This window comes from Hyaloscypha bicolor (assembly GCF_002865645.1).
Source record: "Hyaloscypha bicolor E unplaced genomic scaffold K444scaffold_47, whole genome shotgun sequence".
Taxonomy (NCBI): Eukaryota; Fungi; Ascomycota; class Leotiomycetes; order Helotiales; family Hyaloscyphaceae; genus Hyaloscypha; species Hyaloscypha bicolor.
Window position 1 is genome coordinate 251201 of NW_020194549.1, and position 25165 is coordinate 276365.

The following is a 25165-nucleotide window of genomic DNA, read 5'->3' on the forward strand; positions in this document are numbered from 1 at the left end:
TGTCAATAGGCCAGCCTCGGCGAAGGAGAGGTATCAATCAGCAGGGCCACGTGCGGCAATGAGAAAGGCCATAACTGGCCGCGAATATGCAGCTTTCTCCTTTTCAAGTCGTTGCTAGCGCCACACAGGGTCATTGATGCTTTTCATTGGAGGGGAGGGGTGGACTGAGGGAGTTGACAATTCGCGGAGTGCTGTTGGGGTGTGTGGAGAGAGGGAAGACAGCCAATACGGCCCATGTCGCCACTCCGCTTGCGGGTAAAGTGTGGGTGAAGTGAAGCGTGAGAGTAAGTAACGAATCGCAGCCTGCCATGTGAAAAGTCCTGGCGAAACAAGCTCACGGAGCACTCAAGCCCCCACATGCCTTCAGCCACAGCAGCCCTGCAAATGCCTCGCCGCTATGCCCAACAAAGCATAGCCTGTTGATAAAAATGACACCTGGAGAAAGCGCGGCGCGGCTCGCCTCGCCAACAGTGTGATCCACATCATTCAGCAATTTTGTCAGCCTTACCCTGTGTATATCGTCTCTATTCGATGTCAAACCCCTCACCTGCGCAGGGGAATGCCAGTACCGTTGATGATCATTGTCTCGGATGTCTGTCCGGGCCTCACAGAGTAGGGTAGTGGAGGAGAACAGGGCGCTACCTGTGTCTCTCCTAGGGAGTCGCCTGATGCCAGATGAGGCTGAGGGGATATGGGGACATGGGCGGAAGATCTCAGATCCATCTACCCCCTCAAATTCAGGGCCCAGATTTGAAAAAGACGACAAAATGGCCGTTCCTGGAGTGACGCCTGCTGGTGTGGCATTGTCGGCGCCTCCTCTCAGCCTACCCTCACGCACTCGACCAAACAGTGAGCAAATGCCACGTGTGAGCACTGCTGTCGACCAGCCTGCATTTCAACGCGTCACATCCACAGACCAAGAGTCCAGAAACTCTCCGGCAAAGTCATCTCGAGCGTCCTTCAAAATGACCAGTTCGACAGCAAGTACCTCTGAACCACCAGGAGCGCCTTCCACCCCAAATGCGACTGCAGAAAGCCGGAAGCTCCGGCCCGGATCTACTGCTGAGATTGAATGGGATCGTATTCAGAAGCTTCGAAATGAGAATTGGAGCTTGCGTTCTCAGATTCGGGAGATGCGCAACAAGTTACGGCAGCTGCAACACGAGAAATCAAAAGCCGATGATATATTGTTTCGGCGCTTGACAGCCCACGGACTGGGGTTTGGGCAAGGATCCCTTCCGCACGGCCAAAAGAATTTGAGAGAGTTGATGCATGATTGTCAAGAAGTAAGAGATTCGTACGGACCTTTGGAGGATGACTGCAACGATCTCGAAGATAAGCTTAGCGGTCAGGAGTTTGAGCTCGATCGACTTGAAGAAGCCTTTTACAAACCCCATCCAGACGAGGAATCCATCATGTCTGAGAGGCCCCTGACCCCGGTAGGAGTCGATGATGGTCCGCCATATCCAGGCAGCGTCGGCGAAGAGGAAGAAGAATCAGAATACCATCCTCTAGTCGCTAGATACCTCTCCAAATTGGGCGATCTCGACCTCCTCCAAGAACGTCTTGAAGATCTCCTGGACGAGAAGCGCATACTAGAACAAGAACGAGAGCGACGCCGTCATCTCGGCATGACTCTCCTGTATGAGGACCAGCAATGGCTAGAGAATATCCACGGCGCTGAAGACGGCCTCTACGAGAAGATCCGCATACTGAAAACAGACCTCGAAGTAATGAAGCAAGACTGTCTCTCCCAAGGCCTCGTAGACGAAGATGGCGAACCGGTCGACTTCCAGATCTGCAAACAGCGAAGTTTCGACGACGAACCAGTCGCCTTCCACATCCGCGAGCAGCGAAGTTTCGACGGCGAAGAGGACCTGAATTCGCTAGACCAAAAATCAGAGTATGTGAAGTACCCTCTATTACTTCCGCTCCCGAACGTGAAATTCCCCTACAAGCCCGAAATAACGAACCAGTCAGAGCGGTCAAACCGCACCATAATGCAGGCTTCGAGTTCAGAACCGTACGACACGACGGGCAGGATCAATGAGTGGCTCTTGTGGCGCCTCCGCCTCTCAGCACTCGATGTCAACCTGCTAGCACGTACCTTCCAGGCTCTCTCCGTTACCAACAATACCCCCCATCGTTGGCAAAACTCTGTTTTGAGAGTATGGTTCCGTGACGCGACGGTGAAGAATAGAGATGATGGGTTGAGGGCCCTTACCGATAGTAGTATGACAACCCAAGCACCTCCTCTTTCCGGCAATCTGTCAGATGGGGTTAAGAATGGGAGAAGACCAGAAAAAAGGCTGCCCTTTAGCCAACATCCGAGCAGTGAGCTTGAGTATGATGAGGTGGAGATTGTGGACCATCCTGGTAACCGCAAACCACAGTAGATTCTTCATGTGGTTTATTTTCTAAGAAGAAATTGTTTCGTTTGTTTAGAGGGGGCAGCTAGATCGGTCAATTTTTCTTTGCAGTTACTACAATGTCTAGCACTTGAGCGGGCGCATTTTTCTTCCTTGTTTTTTTGATCCAGCGGGCTTGATGTCCAGCGTTAGCAGCGAGCATAAATCTCTTTCAAATATCGGTAGTGGTGGCGGCGAGGCGTCATTTCACACTCCAGCACATGTATTTTGCCACTTATTTCTACCGCCTACCTCCCCATCGAAAATTACAAATTTAATATATCTTGCGCAATACTCGCCCTCCCGCCTTCCACACTTCCCCCTCTTCTGTGCCTTACCCTCGCTCGGTATCAAACCCTAACCTCCACGTTGGTATCTTCTTTAGTAGGTTCTTCCAGCTATATTAAGTGCACATGGTACCGTTGATCATGTATTTGTGCCCCTGTTCATGGCATGCGGTCCAACAGCCGTAGATCCGAATTCAGGCTATTCGCAGTACTCTAGAAGGATGGAGCATAAAGTATCTTGGACATGAGGCGTGTTTAGCCCTAAAGGTAACAAGTACTTCGAGGGGATCTTGCTGCTTTTAATGATGTAAGTTTGAGTGAGGGGTGGGATGGAGGATGTCTGGGAAAAGAGGCCGAGAAGGTGCTAACTTTGCTAGGGTTGGAGGAGCCTTTTGTTGACTCCTAACACTTCACATCCTGGACAACAAGATGTGTTCAACAAGATTTGGTGGACATATTGATAATTCTTGATTGCAATTCTTCCCTTTCCTGAACTTCATATACGGTGCTTGTTTGGATTTTTTGAAGAGTTGGGAATGTGAACCGTTGTCTGGCGGAGAACAACGCCGATTCCCCGGGGGGAAATATTTGCTTCGGATTAATAACTATCTCTCCCGCTACGCATCGAGCATCTCCATCCAAGTTATCTGTCTTCCTGATAGCCCCTTCGCTTTACTCCTCCACTCTCTGGATCACACTTTTTCATTCCCTCTAGCATTGCCCAAGAGTTCGCACCATCAAAGTTGAGCAGGCGGCATAGTTGCCTTTCTCGCTTTATCCTTTCAGCTGCTTTCACCTGCGCCCCAAAGAGATACTTTCATCTCTGCAGCCTGTCTCTTTCCCAAATCAACGGCCGTCATCTCCCCCAGTAACAGGCAGTTGCTATTGAAACCAGCTCAGATAGGTAGAGCAATTCCCTTTCGTGAGATATCACCACGGCTCCTCCTGGGTTTATACTGCTGCCTCTCCATACTCCGAAATCAGGTTCTTCCCTTTATTGATCGAAATCCCAAGATCCATACATTGACTTTTCCCTTCAATTGTTTTTGTCGTGCCAAGGCATGAGGCATTCGCAATAGATATCTGTTTCTTGGGCGGCGAATCGGTAGCGTAAGGGTGATGTTGCCGTATGTTAATCCAAGGTCGAGCCGCAGTTACTGCTGATAAGCTACTTGTAGTTGGCAGATCAGGTTTCTCCTCTTTCTGCGGGAACTCGTCGCTGGACAGCGAACTCATCTGCATTTCTTCACTGGTGAACCTGAAATCGGCACAGTGTGAGAAATGAATAGATTAGATTAGATTAATGGCTATTAATCTAATCTATTCATGAAATTTTCTCATTAATCATATTCTATTCACGAATTAATTAAGCTAATCATGAATATTCATGAATAACTTGATTAATATACACGTGACCGCAGCACGTGACAGGCTAGCCTAATTAGGTAAGAATCAGGCTCTAGTGCTACCTTGCTTCTAGAGAGAAAAGCTCGCTAAGGCAGTGCTAGAGCAAAAACCTTACTTAATTAGGCTAGACTATCACGTGCTATAGTCACGTGTATATCAATCAAGGTATTCATGAATAATCATGATTAATTATTCTAATCTAATCAAATTACATAAGTATCACGTTAATCAAATTCTATTCACGCTATTCATGAATATTCATGAATTAATCAATTAATCAGATTAATTTTTTCGCACACTGAATCGGCATGAACTGACGATATTTGGCTTCCGGAATGGCCTTCAGGTATAGGTGACGCAGGTAGAGCCTTGGGCTCTTTTGACAGCTGTTTTGTTGGTTGTGTAGGTACTAGCGTTTCGGGACAAGCAGTTCTTGAGTGGTGGTGAGTGAAGATGAAATCACTTGACAAAGACTACCTGATTGATCAAAGCATTGAAGGGTCCGGAGTGAAGGTGTGGACGATGTGGAGGGTTGCACTTGGAACATGGGGCTATGTTGTCCATGCGCATGAGATTGGACAAGAGACTTTTCCCTGACCCAACTCTACTCACTTTCCGAGGGTACAACCATTCGGCGCCTGATATTGCTCTAAATTTATGCAGCATTGCCCCTGACGTAGCCAATAAGTTGCGCTTGCGTGGAACTGTTACCCCCCGTTCGTCAATACGAGCGATTGGTCAATCGGGGTCCCCATTGCCCAATCGCGGGCCCCGATTGCTTAATCGCTTGCTTAAGCGAACTCCGGTTTATAAATACGAGATCGAATACGAGCAAATTTTTAAAATACTAAAATATTTTAAACCCCATAAATTATTAAAATCCTATTAATGCAAATTATTAGAAATAGTTAAGTTAATTATATTAATTAAATAATATTAGCTTTAGCCTTTTATTAGAACTCTAAAACCTTTTTATTATAATTTTAATTTAAAATATAAATTATTATATTATATCTTTTAATCTTTAATAGAATTTAATCTAAGAAAAAAAACTATTTAAGTCTCTTATAAGTATTAATCCTTTTTATTTAATTAAACTTTGGCCTTTATCCTTTATTAAAAAGTTATAAATTATTTTAAAATCGGACTCTTTTATTAGCGAATCGGGCTCCTCGCTTAGGTCCGATTGACCAATCGCTCGTATTGACGAACGGGGGGGAACATATAGGTCGTCTCCTTCATTACCTCCTATAACTTCGAACTCGGAAATAGCTATGTCTAGTTTATTACTCAGAAAGTCTAACTAGAAACATATTTGTTTAGTTGTCTCTAATAAATTGCCTTTAAACTTAGTTAACTTTTGAACTTTGAGGCAAATAATTACCCTCAGGATAACGGATATTTGGCTAGCTCCGTCTTAGCCTGGTTCTGCAAATTTAAACTTAGTATAGTAATTATTTTTATTAAATAATTAAAATTTGCGCCTCGCGAGTATTTTTTGAATTGAGTAAATAATAATAATTGGCTAAAGTAAAAGCTAAGTAGTGTTTTTACAAGTATTATAAATTAGCAGTGTGTCAAATGAGTAGAGTAGAGTAGAGTAGCGGGTCCTACTCATACTCTACTCAACCAATTATAGCGCTACTCATACTCTACTCATACTCTACTCAAGCTACTCATGAGTAGTATGAGTAGTGTGAGTAGGTACCCACGTGACAGATACACGTGACAGATTAGCCTAATCAGGTAAGCCCACCGTCTAGTACCGCTCTAGCGCCACGTCTCTGCTCAATTAGGCAGTGGCATTACTTAGTAAGCAAGATAGGGGAAATCAAGATTCTAAAGAGCATAACTAGTTTATTATTATAGAAAATTAGTATTTAGCTAGTCTTATATAAGCCCTAACTTACCTTTACTAGGGCTACTTAATAAATACCTATATTATTTAATTATTATTAAATAAATCTTAATTTATTATTGTCACGTGACGGCTACTCATAACTACTCATACTACTCATGAGTATATACTCTACTCTACTCAAATTTTTAGGACATTACGCTACTCATATTCTACTCACGCTACTCATGAATATTCATGAGTAGTATGAGTAGCATGAGTAGTTCTTTGACACACTGTAAATTAGAATACTGGAATTAATCGTTAGCTAAAGTCTCAAATATATCTTTATTTATTTCTAAAATAATATTTAATAGTATTAAAGTAATATACTATATTTTATTTTATTACCCCCGGGAATTCCTAAGTAAGACACACTTATTGAGATATTATAAGACGCGATATAGTGGCTTTAAATAATTAAAATTGCCTTAGACTAATAAATTTTAATATAAAAAATTCCCGAGTTATAATTATAATAGTAACTTTTGCCTGGCCAAGAAAACACCTTGTCGAAAGCAGCTTTTTAGGGCTTCATAACTTGTACTGCTCAAGAATCGACACTATTTTAAAGCTCTAGAATATGCTTCTCTTTTTTTTTAGGAGGGTTTATCTGCCTCTTATACTTCAAATGCCACCGGGTTACTTAGTTTACCGAGAGCTCGCATACTGGGATTAGGACTGTTCTCAAATATTCCATAATTAAACCTTTGTTATATTAGTAAAACTCGTGCTTTGAGCTAGAACCGCTATTTGCGTAAAGGAATCTCAAGTCCTTTCCTAGATACTCGAGATCGAATTAGATAGTCCTTACTATTATAGTACATGGTTGTAAAGAATACCAGCAAGCTTCCTTAATTACTGTCTGCTCTAGATTTGCTAAGCTTAGTGAAATAGTGCCAACGGCTTTCGTTAATTCTTTCTCCGCTAAGATTAAAATAGACGAGTAAATAATCTTACGATATGGTGAATATCTAATGGCAACATCGATCCATGAAATTGCCGATGCCAATTAGACCTGGACATCGTGACTTGCAAGTACTATGACTGAGATATGTGAGCTTAGGCTTTGCGCGTCCGGGATTAAACCAAGCTTCATGCTAAGAGATATAACGTAACTTATTCGGGCAACTCCTGCTTAAGATCAGTGAATCCCGGGTACAAACCAGCGCTTTCTCTTTTACTTACCCCTGACCCAAAATTTAATAAAACTTACAGACTTTCTAATAAATAGGACTGATCTCAGGGAAGGTCTGCACCAGATAATCACGGAAATTCTGTGCTTCGGCGTTGGTTAACTCTCCAGTGACGGTAAGAACTTTGCTTAGCTGCTGCCTCTCCGCAAAATAGGTTGCGAGGAACTTAGGCACTTCCCATTCCACGACATGCTCGATCGTCAGCGGTGATTCTCTCGAGTCAACGATAAGCCATATTTTGAACAGCACTCTTTTACGAGGATCCGGATAGATAAGCAACTGTAAATTCTCTTCCAACAACGGATGGCCACGGACTTAGAGAGAACAAGGACCAGATCCTTGGGGTATGTTCCTTCTTTGTCTTTAGGCAATCGGTCGTTGTCATTATCCTCGTCGTCTTGAACCTGATATTTATGCTCTTCTGAATTACCCAGGGCAGCCATTATATCGTTGGTATGATTTGGCTGGCTTTCCGAAGACTGCCGGAACAGACTAGCTGCGTTCCGAGAAAGCCTCCTAGTCGCACTCGCTGCTGTAGCCATCGCTGGCGATGCCACCTCTGCTTTCAAATGAGCTGAAAATTGGACCGAACTTCGTCGTAAGTTGTTTTCGAACTCGTTAAGCGAGCATTACTGCAGAGCCTTCCTTAATATTTTTTGCAGCCATCCTTACCTGGAGAGGAAGTTGGGTAGCCTTTTAGCTCCTCCATATGCATCGCCAGTGGGTGAAACCGATGACATAGATACGGCACTAAACACTAGACTCTCGATGGTGTCAATTGAGGATCTCCTGAAAATCTGGCCTTATGGTCGATTCCTCAAAGATTGGCATTAAAGAGGTAGGCAGTCGTGAAGTAATCTTACATGTACTTTCTAAGAGTGAATGAGGCGGTGGGATGGAATAATCACCCAGGACGTTCTCATTTGCTCGCTGTCCTTGATAGCCATGGGGTTCATAGCGGGGCTGTCTTCAAGAGTGTTGGTGGGGAGTCCCAAGTCGGGACATGTTAATCAAATCCTTGTGTTGTTGTGCCAATTATGATTTAATATCTTTATACCCCCGAATGTTGGCGTTAGAGAGAATTGAGGTGATGTTGGAGTGAAATTTGTATGCGTATCGCGTAAGGGACTAGAAATCTTGTAGAATCCTCCATCTTTAGGCGGGATGCCACCCGGTCGAACCGAGACCTCGCTCCTACACTTGCATCTGGAGAAACAGGGTGGGGAACAAAATGACGAAAGTCTACGTCTTATGACTTCGGGCCAAGGCCCATTTTTTGATTCGTCTCTTGAGCATCGCGGCCCTAGAGATTGTCAACTCTTGAACTAGAGCATGCTGAGGGAGAGCTTTTTATTTGGGTAGTACTCACATTGGCCGGGAGGATTGTTGCGCGAGAACAGCCTTAACCTCTTCAACACATTTCCTTTCGTCCCGATAAAGCCGAGTAATAATGGGGCGTTTAAGCTCCCATTCTTCGGAAGAGTAAGGAGAGTACGCCAGTCAGATGTCAAAGTGTCGGGCCCCAAGCTGCCGACAGCGATTTCCATCATGAGCTTGTCCAATTCTAAATTGGCGTTGGGTATATGTATGGGATTTCCATCGGATTGGTTGCCAGATATCGAGATGCTACCACTTGCTGAGTCTGACCCGTCGTCTGCAGCACCATCAACGTCCATCATTGGGAAATGTCTCTATACTTCGAGTCGCCACTACTCCTCCGTTCGTCAGTACTCCTCTCGTCGCCGTTGATCATTAATCCGTTGTCAGCCCTCAATCTCTGGCTGTCTTTGCTACTAGTAGTATACCTCGTCTTGCATGCCCGCTTCTGCATCTTGGGGTGGTCGGTATCTCCCTTGGTTTGGGTGCTGTTGTTACTGGTATTGCATCGGCAGAGAGTCTAGTTCCATATTTACAGATTGACCACCTCTGCCATTAAGGTAAATTGGTGGTGGAACTTCTAGAATTACTGAGCGTGAAAAGAACTCTCGAGTGGCGGACCTAAAGGCGTATGACTCGTGGGGGACGGATCGGTACCAAATTAAGATGCGGTCAATGGCCGAAGGAAGTCTTGGTGGGAACGGTAGGCATGTGGATCAGTACTATACGAATCATCCTCTTGCTGCTCCGCAGGATAATGTGACCTCGTCTGAGTAGTCTCCTTTCCATTTTCCTTTACATCAATTTTGCCGAAGGAAAAGAGGCGTTTTCCTGCTCCCCCTTTATTTCGGTGCTTCTTTTTCCTAATGGGTTGACATATCTCGACATATGAGGCATCGGACTCCAGGGGATATTTGCGGTCAGAGCGTTTGGCCGGTCGTCATAAATCCGTGCTTTCAAACCAGGCACCGTCCCATTTTGTGTGAGCAAAACTTGGTATGAACCAGGCCTGCGAAGAGAAACCCCAAAACCAGAGATCACCTGAGCTTCGTGAAACAGAAATGGTCGTCTCATCGAGGCTTCCGGTGGAAGATAGCCCAGGCTCACTCCCTCTTATCTCGGCATGCACTCATCTGGGAGGCGCGGTCGACCGCGCTTCTCATCGACACATGCACCCTTCTTTCCGTAGCTCAAACACCGAAAGCATGGACGTTCTCCGTCACACCTAAACTACATCATCTTACATGGCACGCAAGCCGAAGCAACATGGCCTTTTGTCCTTCGTTGCTGTTTAGGCGAGGAAAAGTCTGGCCCCTCACGGAGTGGCGGCCTATCTGCGGTTGGAAATCGCACAGCAGGTTGCGAGGGATGTGGCGGGTAGCTGCGGTGCGGTGCTGTGCTTGCTGCGTAGGGTATCAACTTCCACGCTCTTGAAACCAAGCGCCTGGATCAGTTGGCAGTCTAACACATGTTAGCTAGGAGAACTAATATCGAATTCTTGTTTGAACATACTGTGGGGTATCAGGACAAAGGAAAGTAATAAGACGAGTTTCTTCATCAACATCATCGGTCTCGATCTCATCTACGCTATCCTCTTGCTGTTGCGGAGGCGGAGGCTATTCGAAATGTTATCTATCGTCATGCCCAGAAACCCATCTTGGTCACGACGTGATTTGAGCCCACCCCAATCAGTTTCACAAGCCATGGCTTCGAGCTATCGTAAACAATCCAAGAAGATAGCACCTAGCAGCACACTTCGTCCATCCCAGCCTCATCTCAACACACAACACTCACCTCTAATCTTTCTCTTTGGTATCCCCACTTTTTCCAAGTTCTTAAATCCACGCAGAATAATAATCTTTACCAACTGAGCCGGTGAAGATAGCATTTGAGAGTGAGAAGCGTGAAATAGTTAACGGTGGAGTTTCTGAACGTTGACCTGCGTCGACGCGGCACGCCCGACTTGAGTGAGCGCCTCGATTGAGCAGGCGCAGGAAGAAACGAACGAATCACGCGTGCAGTCCTGCCTATTTTACAATGTGCCCATCCCGCAACCCGGGCGTGTTATGGTGGGAGAAACAGGGGTGCAATTGGTTTGGATGTCACGGTGCCAAAGAAATGGGAACGAGGTGAGGCTATCAGGTTGACTGGAAAGACTGGAAAGACTCGCGGTCTTCTCAATCTCGTAACCACTCAATTGGGAAGAGCACATGTGAAGCGGACATGCTTTCATGAAATATCATAATTCATTATCATCGTAGCCGCAAAGGACTGCTTATACTGTCCTGTTGGCCTTTTGTTACCTGTCGATATGAAAATTTCGAACCTCCCGTTTGTTAACACGATGTTGTCATCAGTCATTACGCAGCCGTAAAGCACAAATGAAATCTCGCCCAAGTGGACACCGCTGCAAGGAACGATCAAACTCCAACTGACATAGGGGATCCGGAAAGTAGGGACCGTGATACGCCATGGTAAGCGAAACATGAGTTGAGAGGCCAGGACTCTCTCAGCAGTTGGGATACTTCGACAAGGAAGAGCCAATGCTGGATGTTTCGAGGTATGATGGGAAAGCTCTATTGTGAAGCAGTCCCAAACATAAGTCGATATGTGGAACATATAAGTGAAGTGAGTAGCTCTCATTGAAATGAAATTGGGAAGTAGAGTCGATGATGAGGCAAGACCAGGTGACGAACGCCTAACGTCGGCGTCGATCTGATCTGCTTTCTCGTCGTTTTCTGGCTTCCTGACGAGCAGTGTCAAGAGTTCCGAGGTCAATGTCGTCGTCGCACAACGCGTCAGAGGGAGGCGCAGGTTCAGAGTACCGAGTGCGGGAACTGTAGCCTCCCGATGGCTGGTATTCTTCAGTAGGCTGGGCAAACCCACCACCTGCATGCCCATAGTAGTCACCAACAGCGCTGGGAAGAGGATAGTCTGTCGGTGGATCCATGAAATAACCACTGCTTGGATAACCTGGATTGGAAGGCGGTAGAGGAGTTCTGCCTTGTTGCTCGTAATAACTATCTCTAACTGGAGGTGGATAATACGCATTTGACGCCCGGCGAGAGGAATCCATCATATTTTCGGAAGTGTATGCCAAGCCATGGGGGGAGGCTGCCACTGTAGTGCTAGCATACTGGGTTTGAGAATGCATGGAAGGCGCGAGGTAACTGCCGGGGCCAGAGTAGAGAGTCGAGTTCATTCCATGAGTGTTTGACTGGGGAGGATAGAACATCGATGAAGTTTCATGCTGCGAGCTGGGAGGATAGTACGCTGATGATTCGCCTCGCACCCCGAAGTCGCTAGGCGCGCCGCGCACTGTCGATGGTGCTGGTGGGAAGCCAGACATGGTGGAAGCAGAGGTGAACCCGGATCCCGAGGCAGCTTCAGGCATGTATGATGCAGGTGGAACGGGAGCGGGGTAGCTGTTGAGTGCTGCCCCAACACCAACCAGGGTTGCTTCACTTGCTCGGGGTGTCATACCAGCGCCGCCCTGATCTTCGATTCCGCTGTAGATCTTCCGAAAGTAACGAAGGAGAATAGCCTCGGAGTCGAGGTCCAAGGTGCCAACATTCTTGACCTTAACATTGGTCTCCACGTTGTACACTTTGCCATACTGCGCAGCTAATTAGCGCTGGACACCTAGGGGATCTTTGAAGGGGTTGTGTTCACTTTGGAGACACAACAGAAATAAAATCATGATAACTTTCAAGACTGTGCTCTCCATTGGGTTCTCAAAGAGGAAATCGCGAATCAGAAAGAGAGTAGGCCTTACGTTCACCAATGACGGATCCTTTAAATGGGCGGCACCTTGGGCCAAGTTGAGTTTTAATTGCCTTGAACACATACCTTCAACCTTCCTGGGTTTGTTCCTGCTGTAAATGAACCCATGTTCGTCGAGTCGAATGCCGCTCTTCCTAATACCCTCGTTTGCATACGACGTAACCGGCAGACAGCTTACGGATCTTTCCCCTTCTCGAACAACAATGAATCGCCGGATCTTGGAGTAAACACGCTCGCCGTATAGTACCTCACTCACGAAAGTAGGATCGACTTTGCCGGCATTATTGCCCAACGCATCCGTCCATAAGGTACTGAACACTCGACCAATTCTAAAGAAGTCTTTGTAGTCTCTGTTCCTGACCTTATATGACGAATCGATTCTCTCCGAGGAACCGGAAGTGCCTTTAACAACTCGATTTGACCCTTGCTGCTGCGTTTGTGCCGCCGGAGGAGGCTGTTCGTCATAATGATCGTGGCTCGGATAGAGTTGTGGAGATGGGTCTTGATCTGAAGAAAGAAATGCTGTCTCTTCGTGGCGAGCAGATACTGTTGAAGGCTGCCAATCTCTTGTAGCGGGAGCTGCTATTGGAGAATGGGTATAGTGGTCGTCTGAGACATGTAGCGCACCGAAGGTCCCCGCCAATGAATCCCCTGTCCCAGGATCCAAGGGTCTCGGACTTAGATGGCGGGGTCTCGAAGGGGACAAAGGTTCGAAATCATCGCGAGTCGAGTAGCTAGTTGATGCTTGACGGCTGGAGTCAAAGTATGCCCCGGCTGGCTCGTCCGTATACCTGCGATTGTCTTCTGGGTAAGGCTGGCGCCAGCCAGGAGATCTAGATCTTTCCGAGTACGACGGCCTTCCGTCTCCTCGAGTCGACTCCCTGACTGTGGACTTTTCTCCTCGGCGGCGACTCGAACGTTCGTCGGCAGGGCGGTCGTACGCCGAATCCCTTCGTGCTCGTGGTGTTGAAGACCTGGCAGGTAAAGTTAGCAGCAGCTATTGGCAGCGAACTCTCGACTCTTACGATTCAGCTCGCGAGGCTTCCTTGGGATACCTCCGCCAGGTACGAATGGTGTCTCCATCTGATTATCCGATTAGCAATCGGGGCCCAATCCAAAGCTCCGAGAATTGTGTGGGGCTATATACTTGAGTCTTTGCTATCTTGGTAGAGGTCCCCAGTCTTGGGGTCTTCGTACCAAAGGTTAGACATCAGGGGAGCAAGTTCGGGGCACTGGTCTCTCCATCGACGGCAAGCAAGTGATAGGTGAATCCGCCTTGCAGCCTCTCTTCTTATCCATTGCAGGCAAGGCGAGTTGAGAGGGTGGGGATTGAGGCTCTCTCCACCCCATTACTCAGAGGATGTGGAGTCATATATCGAAATGAGGGGTCAGATTGCATCCACGTGTCGACAGAGGGCCTCGAGGTCGCGGGGGTCTTGCATCCTCAAGAACACTTGCATGATGCACCGGCAACCAGATTCCTGAGGGTGCATTGGATGCTGCAAGACGAGGTGCTGATAGGTCGTCCTGATCACCTGCCTGTGGGCTTTCCAAGACCGGGCGGAATGAGCCGCATTGTGGGGGGTGTTGGCTTGGTCACCGAGTACAGACAGTGAGTAAGGTGAAGTGTGTCTTCCAACGCTGGGAAGGGGAAGGTTTCTGGAAATGGTCCTGGGCTATCAATAGCAAGGAAGGAGTCTACAGCACAGTTGGGCGAACGCTAAATCCTCCTCCACAGAGGCAAGCGCAGCGCCACGGGAAAGCCTCTTCCCACTGAAGGATCCCTGGAAGTGTTCGGGTGCTTCGCGACTCGCAGCTTTCCCGCGAAACATTGCCCCTGCAAGTTCACCCTCCGCCCTGATTTCTCAAATTAGCCAGCTGAGCGAACCAAAATCCGCAGGCTGTGCAAGCCCTGAAGCCAGTATCTTCTCCAATGACATCTCTTCTAATGTGCCAGTTCAAGCAAGCTAACGGAATCAGACCTTCGATATCAGGCACATGGAGACTGAGCTGAGCCGCAATCAGCAGTGTGCGTGGCCCCATCTTTCCCGTTACTTGCGCTCGAACTTCGCCAGCCTTACGTTAAACGCAGAGATAACAGCGCCCTCAAATGCAAAACACGTATGATTACAATCAAATCAGTTGCAGATCGGCCCTGGAGAACCCTCTCAGGATCAATCACGTCCCAGAAATCCTCGTTCGGGTGCAATGAAAACGCGACTAGCTGTTCATGGCAAATGGGCGGCCACGGTCGAACAGCACGAGGACACGCCAGAGACAACAGCAAACCGTCAAGATCCTTCGATTATCCTGGCCACAGTTCTCGAGCTCCGGAGGCAAAGCAGACTCCGGGGCCGTGGACATTGAGAAAGACATAGCAGGCAGAGTGTTTGTCGTGGAGGAAGGAAGTCTAGAGGAGCTGAAGCAAGAGTCCAGTCCAGACATCACTCGAGTTGATGGATATGCTGGAACGTCATTCTTTCTGGATAATGAATTCAGTAGAATGGTCGACTCGCCAGCTCGAAGCTGGAGTGGAAGCGCAAGCAACGAAAAAACACCACGAATTGAACCCGCAGACGCCTCGCGCCCTCCCCCATCTCCCCAACTCCTAACGAAAGACACAGGCCGGCAAGATTCCGCATACGAGTCCATCAGAGGGAATCATGACGAAAACCCTAAGATCGGCCCCGATATACAATCAAGAAACATTCGCGCAAGGGAGAGGGTAGAGATCCTGCGAGGTCGAGTGTTGCGGTCTCGTCGAGATATAAATGAGAAGAGGGAGGAGGTGCAAACACTTCGCGAGAAATTCCGCGACGCGACGGACAAATTGATGCGATTTTTGAACGAGTTCATGGTGCAGGAAAGCGACAGGAATCGAGCCGCCCTGATCCCATACTATGAGCAGGTGCGCGCTTCACAAGACCAACTTGGCCCCGCAGAGGACGACTATGATATCCTTGAGATCCGTCTCATCCGGGAAGAAGCTGAGCTGGAGCAGGAAGAGACGCGATTTTACACGTCTAACAACATTGTTCTTCGCCTTCATCCAGACGACAAGCTCGACGAGCAATTGACACCCCTCATTAAACCATACGAACCAGAAGATGTTGAATATGAGAATCTGGATCTAGAAAATGAGCTTGTGAAGGAGTATCTTGCTTTAGTTGCAGAAGCTGACCATCTTGGCGGCGAGCTCGATTCACTTGAGGACGAGCAGTATCGACTTAGTCAGGACCTTTCACTTCGTATGAGATATAAAATCCCAATTACGGAACAAACATCAACTTTTCTTTTCGAATTTCCTCAAGCTCATAAGCAACTTCTCCAGCAACTCCACGATGTTGAAGACAAACTCTATGACCTTCGCGATCGTTGTATTGCCGAGCACCTCTTCGCCGAATCTGAACACCTCTACGTACCTCACAACGCGCTCGTCGAAGAGATAAATGAATCAATGAACGATGCCAGAGATCGAAGATCACTACGCACAGCAGCGCTGCACCATAACATCGCTACTCATCTGCAAGATACTGATTTTGCGGACAAGAAGGATTATGTGAATTCGTGGCTATTGGATTGGATTCAAGACTCATCGCTCGACGCCTTGAGACTCAAGGATATCATCTATTCACAATACCCACAGGATGGGAGACAACTTCAGGATGACGACTGGTCAGAGCTTGCGTTGGATTTCTGGAACCGGGACGAGCCTGGGAAGTCCGCAATACAGAAGAACGTTCTGAGTACAATGGATGTACTGGGCACAGGCACCAGCGGATATGATCTTAGCTTGATGGTCGATCTCGGGGGAAGTGAAGCAGCTTCGTACACTGCCCAAAGAATGAGCTCAGGAATGCGGCAAGAGGAAGTCTCCTCGGATGTTGGACTGGTCATCCGTATGGGTCCGCCGCTCCCTCAACAAGGGAGACCCAGACGGTCTAGCTTATGAAAAACCTTTGTCTCCAATTTGAACCTTAAACTTTCTTCTCTTCCCACCATCACGATTGCCAGTGGAATAGGACGGGGAAAGCGTACAGAGACGTCCCGGGAAGTAGAATCAAGGTGGATCCCCCTTTTGCGACTGTGGCTGTGTGTTATCTACGCGAACAAATATCCCCCTTCTCTGTATATGAGCACTCTGAAGACGAACTCTCTACAAGGGCAAGACTTGTTCTGAGGGTGGAGTTTAGAGAATGTTGGACACCAACTCGTCAAGTCGAGATACTGAATTTTTGTTTTTCCATTACACCACTCTTAATCCCCACCGGCCAGCGACGGCAAAGGATAGAAATATAGATCCACAACATTCAATATTTATCTATCTTCATTCCACGACTTTCATTCTCACGTGACGCTTAGCCACAGCTACATTTTCCATCAATTTATTTATCCCATGTTCCCAATATTTCGGTTGGGCCTCCGAAACCCAACGGTGTAACCGCCCCGCCACCGATTCCCATCACCACAATTGAGAAAATCCGAACTCGAATTTCCATCGCATTTGTTCTCCCGGTGGCGGATCTGAGATGGCAAAACGCGATGCGATCTGATCGATCGCGGGAATACCCGGCCCGGCCCAGGATCTGGAGTACTTCCATGCAAAAGGACGGGTTGTGCATGCAGTAGCAGGGATCGTGCCCGAGTTGCTGGGTCGGTGACTCAGCGGGTAGCAAGTCAAGTGGCGATTGACCTCACGTTCAACTTCACGAAAGAGAACAAGAGAAAGAGAGATTTGAAGTAAGGAGGCTTCTCGATGTCAATTTCAAGACTTCAAATCGCCCGGGGGGTGGGGGTTTGGTGTGGGTGTTCTCATAAAGTCAACAATGGTTTTTCTCACATTAATTGGGCGAGCCGCCTGCGAGGCTGGAAAAACAAACGGGGATTTGAAGAAGGCGTGGGTGCCTGGCTCTTTCTTGTTCAAGCGGCGATGTTGAAATTGCAGCAAGGCTGTAGGTTGTTCAAGGAATATGAAATTAACGATGTTGATCCCCCAAGTGAGGCAAACCCCTGGAGTATGGGACCTCTTATGGGGTTTCAAACTAAGGCCCGAAAAAAATACCGAGACTGAGCATGAAGCTGTTGCCAATCAAAGCCCTTGAAGGCCTGCCTGTTCAAACCAAACTCAAATTTTGACGCTGAGGAAAAGGAAAAGCAGAGGTCATCTCTCATTATGCTGGGGAAGTCATTTCGAATCGAGACCCATTGCCCCAAGGGCCCGCCCGTCCTCGAATTCAAATTTGATGCTGACTCCCAGAAGTCGGGGGAAAGCAAAAGTCATATCTCATTATGCCGGAGTGGGTCCGCCCAGTTCCTGGGTTCCAGAAGAAAAGGAAATGCATAAGTCATATCTCATTATCCTTGCACCATGACTTGGTGCATTCATCTGCCATGTGGCAGAGAGTAACGTATATTTCGAGTCGCAAGAGCATCGCATCCTTGTTCCTGGATCGAGATCATTCAGCGTTGTTTTGTGCAGATGACAACTCAACAGAAATGCTTGCTTGCCTCTATCGTGCTGGGCCTTGCCCGCCTGTCGAATCTTCGTATGCGTAGGGAGTGTCTCGAGAGCCAAGCCCCATTGTGCTCTCATAGTCACCCAGGACTCGATGCATATGCCTCCCGCAGACCTTCCCAATGAAATATACTTTAACATTATACTCGATAGTATATACCTTCGCATAGTTGATGCGCGAAGCTGAATCAAGTTTTTCTCGGGGATAGAACATATCGACCTTGACTGCTTTTTTGGTGAGATTTTCGCCATTCTGAATGATTTCCTTGTCGCTATAGATCGCTGCGTGATGTTGTGCTTGAGCTCCGGATTTGGTTGTCCCTTGGTACTGATAGGTATGAATTGGCCTTCACGGTCGTTAGTAGACATCCGTGTGCACTGTGAAGTTTGCTTACAGGCCGAGACAGTGTGCGTTGAAGGCTTTCACCACTACAAAGCGGCGGATTTTGTGCACAAATGTTTCTCTGAATTTGTGTGATTGAGATCGTACAGGCTCTGTGCCTCCGCCTGTGAGCTGGGTCCCATTTATGCCTGTTGGTTCCGCCCATAAGATTTTGAACACCTTTCCAACCTCAAACTTTGACCCATGGTTGACTTTGAAATCTTTGAAGAATTAGGATCTCGTTTCTTTCAGTTGCAAAGGTTCCAGGAGCCTACGAGAATCAAGTGGACTTTCAAGTCCTCGTGTGCCTGTTCCAATGTAGTTGTCGCCTTGTGGTGCAAATGGAGTGTGGTTGGCCGGGTTGTCTGCGTTGCCTGTGAGTAGAGTTTCATCAGCTTCTGCGATAACGAGGTTTAGGAAAAAGGACTGCACGAACTTGGCCATGTTTGGTCTGGATAAAATGGCTGTTGAGATGACGACGAGCTGCTCTTCTGGGGATATCGGCCTCCATAAGGGTATGAAGATTGCTGGTACGATGGTGCAGCTGTATCCTGATTATATTGTGGGTCATAAGTGTTAGCGTCTCCTGCCGTATTCCAATTGGTATCGATCATGGCCGACGCAGTACGCATCACGGGAACAACTGAAGCTGCGGTTGAGAATGAAGTTGCGACTGGGGGCACATATTCTTTTTCCAAGGTCAGATGTTACATGTTGAATATCCTGACACGACAGATAAAACCTACCAGTTTCTCGTTCTTTTCCTTTGTTCAAGTCTAGGTTTCCAAAAGCTGTCGTAGCATCATCGAAGGTACTGGTGGTGTAGTCAGGGGTGACAGGGGATGTGCTAAAGGTGGCTTGGCTCGACTGCTCATATGGTGGCGCATAGCGAGGAGTTTCCGAACTTCTAGAGTCTTGGTAACCCGATGTTGTGGTAGATTCATTCGTTTCCTGTGTCCCATATTCGTACTCATACTCTCCTTGTGAAACGTCAATAGCCCACCCAAACACGAAAAAGGCGCGAAACACCTCACCATATTTATCAAGACGATACCGACCATAACACCTTCTTTCTTCGTTCCACGCCCACTCACTCCACTGCGTTGGAGTGCGCTCCTCCTTGGAGTACTTCTTCCTTCTCGACGATCTTGAAGCCATGTGAGGAGATCGGCACGCGTTATGATGGTATTTTTTCAGGGAGGGTCCCCCCCACACTCACTCTGCAGCTCCTTATATTTGCGCATGATCATGCGGCTCTTTGCTTCAGAGTGAAATGGTGTTGCTTCCCTCACAAAAACGACCCTGGAAGATATCATGTGCTTCGACCGAATGGCACACACTTCGGAGATCTGGGGTAACATGAATGGCTATTTCCAACATGAGCTTGGCCGATGCAGCGGGACACACCGCGACACCCCACATGCTTGCAAGGGTTTTTTGTGGTGGTATGAAGCACGTCGGGACGCTTTGCATCGCCGCCCTATTAAGATGTTGGCAATGTCACATTCCAAAATGATTATCTGGGCACTGCCCAGTCCTGGAGATTGCGGCTCCCGTCACACGTGGTACAAAGCGTCTGCTGAGACATATTTTAATAGACGTCGCCCGTCGCCAGACGATGTGAAATTTCGCGATCAGAGGGTTCGGGCTCTCTCGCATTCTGATGCGTCTATAAGCCCAAGGCCCAACTCACACTTCACCGCCCAACGGCAACGTTATGGATCAGTCTTCGTTGTCTGCGTCTGCGTCTGCGCCTAACCGATGGACACGACGCAATGGCCCATCAAATTCAACCGAGAACTCTGATCATAATGAGCTCCGAGTTCAGAGAAAAGGGGGCCTGAGTCAAGGATGTCGTCCCGGTGGTCATCCCTATGGAGCAACACACCCTCAGCCTAAGAAAAGGGGAAAACGCAGATGGTTTACTAGCAAAAAGCAACTGGGTCCTGGGTTTATAAATTCCAGAGACCCTCGTGAAACTTTGGAAGAAAGCACAAACGACAATTGTTCTAAACGCAATCACACGAATATCAACTCAGCACACACACTAGAACCCGTTGGTCAGGTCTCCGTAGCTCTTCGACCTATCAAAACGGAGTCAGCTGTGAATGGACCGGTTGGCAGTAATTCGAAAGAGATGGAATCACCCCGTAGGTCAGATTACGAAAGGGCGGGAATCCCCGACCAAGGATCGGACCATTCGCCAGCCATAAGCACGACGCCTCCACCAAAAGTAACTGGGGCCGCAACCAGGAATTCAGAGGCATCCTTTGAAGAACCCCCTCCCGAAAGGCCGATATTCAAAACTCTTCCGAAGGATGGCGGAATTCAGCTCTATACTTTACTCCAGAGGATCCGTCGGCTGAGTGAGATCGTCTGGGGGCTTCGCTCACAAGTACAGGAGCAGCGTGGCATCATCCGATCCAAGCAGTATGTCAAAGCGGCCGCGGATGACAAGTATATGCAGTTGGCTCGGCTGAAGGAGTCAGGGGCCGATAAAGAGATACATTTGACAAATCCTGAAGGGAAGTCCTTACAGCAGCTGTTTCAAGAGTGCGAGTGCGTACGAGCGGAGTATGGACCCCTTGAAGATGATTGCAATGCGCTTGAAGACCGGTTAGGAAGCGAAGAGTACGAACTCAGGCGACTAGAGGAGAATTTCGTGAGGATCTGCAAATTGATTATTCCTCATGATAGTCAACCTTCTAGCCCTGATATGGTGGTTGAAGGAAGGTCTGAGAGAAGCATGTCTGATGAAATTCAGAACTTTCATCCTCTAGTCACGGAATATCTCTCCAAATTAGGGGATGTGGATATATTTCTTGAACGACATGAGAGGCATCTGGAAGGAAAGGAAGCACTCGAAGAAGACAAAGAAACGCGTGGGAGAGTCAATCGTACCCTCTCACCCGAAGGCGAAGCATGGCTGCAAAAATCTAACGAGTTAGAGAACGAAATATTAAGGGACCTCCAACAAGCTCGAACGGAAGCTGAAGAGTTGAGAAAGCAATGTCTTGCTGCTGGGTTACTAGATGAAAATGGCGAGCCCAAAGATTTCCAAACACAAGAGAAGGAAGCTTTCGCCGAAGATGTGGATGCGAAGGGTCAGGAGTCAGAATATGTCAAGTTTCCGACTCTACTTCCAAAGCCAGGAGCCAAGGACATGAAATTCAAGGCATCTGCTCCAAGGCCTGGAGAGCAGTCAGGTGGTGCTGGGGATCATATCAATCAGTGGCTCCTACACAGCTTACGGTCCTCTCCCCTCCACGTCTATCTTCTAGCGAAAACATTTGAAGAGAAGGTCGGGAATTTTGAAGGACAGAAATGGGAATCAGATGTTCGTAACCACTGGTACAAAGATGGGGCCATTAAGGATGCTACTGGGTATCGGATCTATTCTATTACTAGCGAAACAACGCCAGTCTATGGAAGATCGAAGTTTTCGAAGGACTCTTTGCACGAACACAAGATTGAGCCTGTATTGGGCATTACAGGGAGGAAAACTGCGCTTTCTGATACAAGTTCTAGGTCTGAGTCTGAATTCTTTGGCATAGGTGGAGACAACGAAATGGCAGTGGACGCTTTGCCCAGGAGCAAGTATGAAGGGGATAGGATATGAAAATGCTTCCTGCGACAGATACTGGAGTGTCCAAAATCTCCTCGTGTGATACCGTAGCTCTTTTCTATACTGAATTTCTACGTGCAGTGAAGTCACTCTCCGATATAACGCCTCTTATTTTGGAGAGTAAACACTTTCAACAAACACCGGGGTAACTTCATGGAAAGCGTTACCATGCAGAATTACTCACTGTAATTTAAATGCCGCATGTTTTACAAATGGACTTCTCAACATCGGGAAGGCGTGGGACAAAATGGGGTCGATAGGCCGAAAGTCGGGATCCGAGCATTGGCCATGATGAAAACCCGGCTTTCTAGTACACCGAACTGAACCAATCGTGGAAAGACGTAAATAACCCCTTTGTTCCTTTTGCGCCGGATTCCCGAACAGTGTCAGCCACATCGGGCGTACGTGTTCGGATCCTCTAACTGTCTCAGGCAACCGGCCTGGAGCTCAAACGGGATGGCGGTTTGTTGTAAAGGCAGCGGGCGGCAGGTGGGCTGACAAAAGCTTACGAAGATCTTCCTTCAGGGCTCTTCAACGCATTCACAAGGCGTAGCTCGTACCAACTGGGTGGGATGAAGCGTCAGCTGCGTGGGCGGAACCCCTGATACTAGGCTGTGTTCAACGGTCATACCAGGCAGCCGGGGCGTGTGCAATGTCAATTCCAGGATAAGAACATTTCTTTTGGCAGGGGTGGGGAATTGGCTTGGCGTTGTGTTGATAACAATTTTTGAGGTGAGGCGCCATGAGGTTTTGTCAAAGCGGTCACACATCTCCTCACCCTGTAGACCTCAAGAGGAGGCGAGTGTGGGGAAGAACGGAGATTGGCTTGTCTCTTACTTGACTCAAATGAAGCGAGAAGGCTTGTTCATTTGACTCAAATCATAAATTTCGAGTCAGAAAGTCTACCAATCTAATCCAAAGAGTCTATAACCGAAACGTTTCAAAGCACAGGTGCTAGTTGGCGCAATATGTTTCGTAAGCACATAATGCATGAGCCTCCGGGAAAGAGATTCGGCAGTGCGGAATCCGCACTGGTTGAAAATTGCCTAGCCTTCAGGGATCATCTTTTGTGTACACCGAATTCTGGCGCCAGTGACGTCCATAACGCATCACCATCACAGGTAAAGGTATCAGCACCACACATATAGCCCCCAAAACCACAAAGCCATATCCAAGTCCAAGGGCGTCCGTCAGAGGAGGAATTGCTAGCGGGAGTAAAGTGCCTCCCAAACAACGAGCAATCAGAACAATTGTCATTGCAGAAGCAGAGTAGATCCCAAAAGCGTCTACAACGTACGACGATAAGGCTATCGAACTCATAATCAAGACGACCCCGAGCAGAGCTACAGTCATTAAGAGGGTCTGAACAGGCCAGTGAGCGTTTGGGGCCCATCCGTAGAGTGCAACAACAGGCGGCATGAGTGCTGCTCCTGTAATCATGAATGGCAATCGATATTCAGGAATTGCAGTTCCTGTGCCAAATGACTTCCCTAGCTTGATATATATATGATCCACAAATGTGTTCGAGAGAAGGATGCCACCAGTAGCACCAATGCCTGCCAATGTTAGTTACAACTCGTGATTGGGCCTTGGATACATACTAAAACTCATGAACGACAAACCCGTCTGAGCTGGAGAAAAGCTATAGATCTCCATCAGTATTCCCGGTAAAGTAGTTGCCAAGACGTAGTATAATGTGAACATCAATCCACCATAGAAAGACATTATCTGAAGCACAGAAGAATCCAGCATGACAACGACAGGCCGCTTGATAGAAGTCCGCAATGCAGACCAGTACAACTCGGTGGCCGCTTCGTCTGTTTCATAAGGACATTTTATCGATTCATCTTGAGTCTCCTTCCGCAATCGTGCGGCTCTCTGCTTCAAGATGGAGACTTTGTATGTTTCGCGGAGGAGTGTGATGAAAAGGATCTCTGAGACGATCGCCAGAGCTGCGCTCATCCAAAGAATCTTTCGCCAGCCAAGGGACTCCGCAATGAGACCGCTGATTGCCGGCCCAACAGCACCTCCCAAAAGGGGAGCCAGCATGATCAAAGACATTCCGGATCCTCGAGATTCCGATGGAAACATGTCGCCGATGATGGCTGGGTTGAGAACGTTTGAGGCCACAGCAAATCCGGTCAAGAAGCGACTGAAGACAAGAAGACCTGTCGTCGGACTTGATGCCGTAAGGACGACACCAAGGATAAAAATGATGTTTGCCACATTGAATGTCGGGTACCGCCCGTAAATCTCGGAAAGAGGGGCAATGAGCAAGGGACCACAAGCTTCCCCGAGTTCCCAAACAGTGACGAGTAGTATACTGGCCGATTTGCTCTGCCTCCCCTCGAGATCGAAAATGATTCGCTCTGCAACTGGGACAATACCTATGCACGTGAAGGTCCTGTGATTAGTGTCAGCGATTTGCGGCATTCGAGGGACTAGATCACTCTGATTCAACGTACACTGTAAAAGACAGCAAGGCAAGTAAACAGACAACACCCATCTTGTACCCCTTTGGCCATTCTAAGGGGTTGTCTGGATCTCCCTTCGGATCAAAATTGACCAGTGGATTTGGAGTAGTGGCATATTGGGGCTCGTTGAGCTGCCCCAGCAAAGGCTGAGACTCGTCCATTTCAATAATTGAGGATGATTAGATCAAAAAGAATTATTACAAGATAAATTCACTGAGCGAAATTAACTGCGGAACTTGGTGCAACTGGACTCGGTATGCATTGAGGTGAAGTAGGACAAGAGTGGGACGTTGAAGTCGTTAGCCTATGATAGGGAATTAGCAATTCCGGATGACTAATTGCTTATCTTCTTGGCGCGCCCTTCCCCTTTTATGTGCAGGTCGGGTTACTCCTTTGGAGTATTGAAACCTAAAACTTAGTTTCCAAAATAACTTACGTGTTAAAACTAGGTCTTGTAGCCTTGCTAGCAAGCTCGGCTCGAGACTATTTTGAAAAGGGGAAAATGCAACTTCCCGGGAATCTCGCTAAAGTCAAGGGCACAAATTCTTCAGGCCCCTTGAATTTGGAGATGAAGGCGGAATTTGACCAAAGGCTATAGAAGTTGAAAGGCGAATGACTACCAGGGATGAATGTAGCCTAGCATTGTATGAGGTACATATTGGGAAGACTCATCCCACTCTGTGTTAATTGTCCGAAGCATAGAGACCAATGAGATCAATTTCAATACAAGAGAATGCGCGATCACTCTATAGGTGGATATGATACCTGCTTTGATTTAATCCCTAAACCTGCCTTCCGATTTCCTCGAGAAGAG

At 47.6% G+C, this 25165-nt stretch overlaps 5 protein-coding genes across 5 annotated transcripts; 2 read left to right on the plus strand and 3 right to left on the minus strand.

The window, feature by feature from the left end:
* Positions 1-7222: 7222 nt before the first annotated feature.
* Positions 7223-7737, minus strand: K444DRAFT_714793 (uncharacterized protein; the record flags this gene model as incomplete). Its single annotated transcript, XM_024888334.1, has 2 exons — positions 7223-7445; positions 7511-7737. 2 exons carry the CDS (start codon positions 7735-7737, stop codon positions 7223-7225), a joined length of 450 nt encoding a protein of 149 aa, XP_024740819.1.
* A 224-nt stretch (positions 7738-7961) lies between these two features.
* On the plus strand, positions 7962-8273 carry K444DRAFT_316260 (uncharacterized protein). The gene has a single exon (XM_024871849.1). The coding sequence runs from the start codon at positions 8078-8080 to the stop codon at positions 8234-8236; it is 159 nt and encodes a 52-aa protein (XP_024740820.1). The 5' UTR covers positions 7962-8077; the 3' UTR covers positions 8237-8273.
* Positions 8274-12131: 3858 nt separating this feature from the next.
* On the minus strand, positions 12132-12722 carry K444DRAFT_502821 (uncharacterized protein; the record flags this gene model as incomplete). Its single annotated transcript, XM_024873361.1, has 2 exons — positions 12132-12188; positions 12348-12722. Coding segments are annotated over 2 exons (432 nt in total), but the record flags the coding sequence as incomplete, so codon positions are not given.
* A 1738-nt stretch (positions 12723-14460) lies between these two features.
* On the plus strand, positions 14461-16686 carry K444DRAFT_609505 (uncharacterized protein). The gene has a single exon (XM_024879589.1). It carries the CDS (start codon positions 14586-14588, stop codon positions 16305-16307), a length of 1722 nt encoding a protein of 573 aa, XP_024740822.1. The 5' UTR covers positions 14461-14585; the 3' UTR covers positions 16308-16686.
* Positions 16687-22722: 6036 nt separating this feature from the next.
* On the minus strand, positions 22723-24615 carry K444DRAFT_660830 (MFS general substrate transporter). Its single transcript, XM_024886510.1, has 3 exons — positions 24343-24615; positions 23479-24281; positions 22723-23433 (listed from the first exon to the last, which is right to left on the minus strand). Exons 1-3 carry the CDS (start codon positions 24510-24512, stop codon positions 22931-22933), a joined length of 1476 nt encoding a protein of 491 aa, XP_024740823.1. The 5' UTR covers positions 24513-24615; the 3' UTR covers positions 22723-22930.
* Positions 24616-25165: the final 550 nt, after the last annotated feature.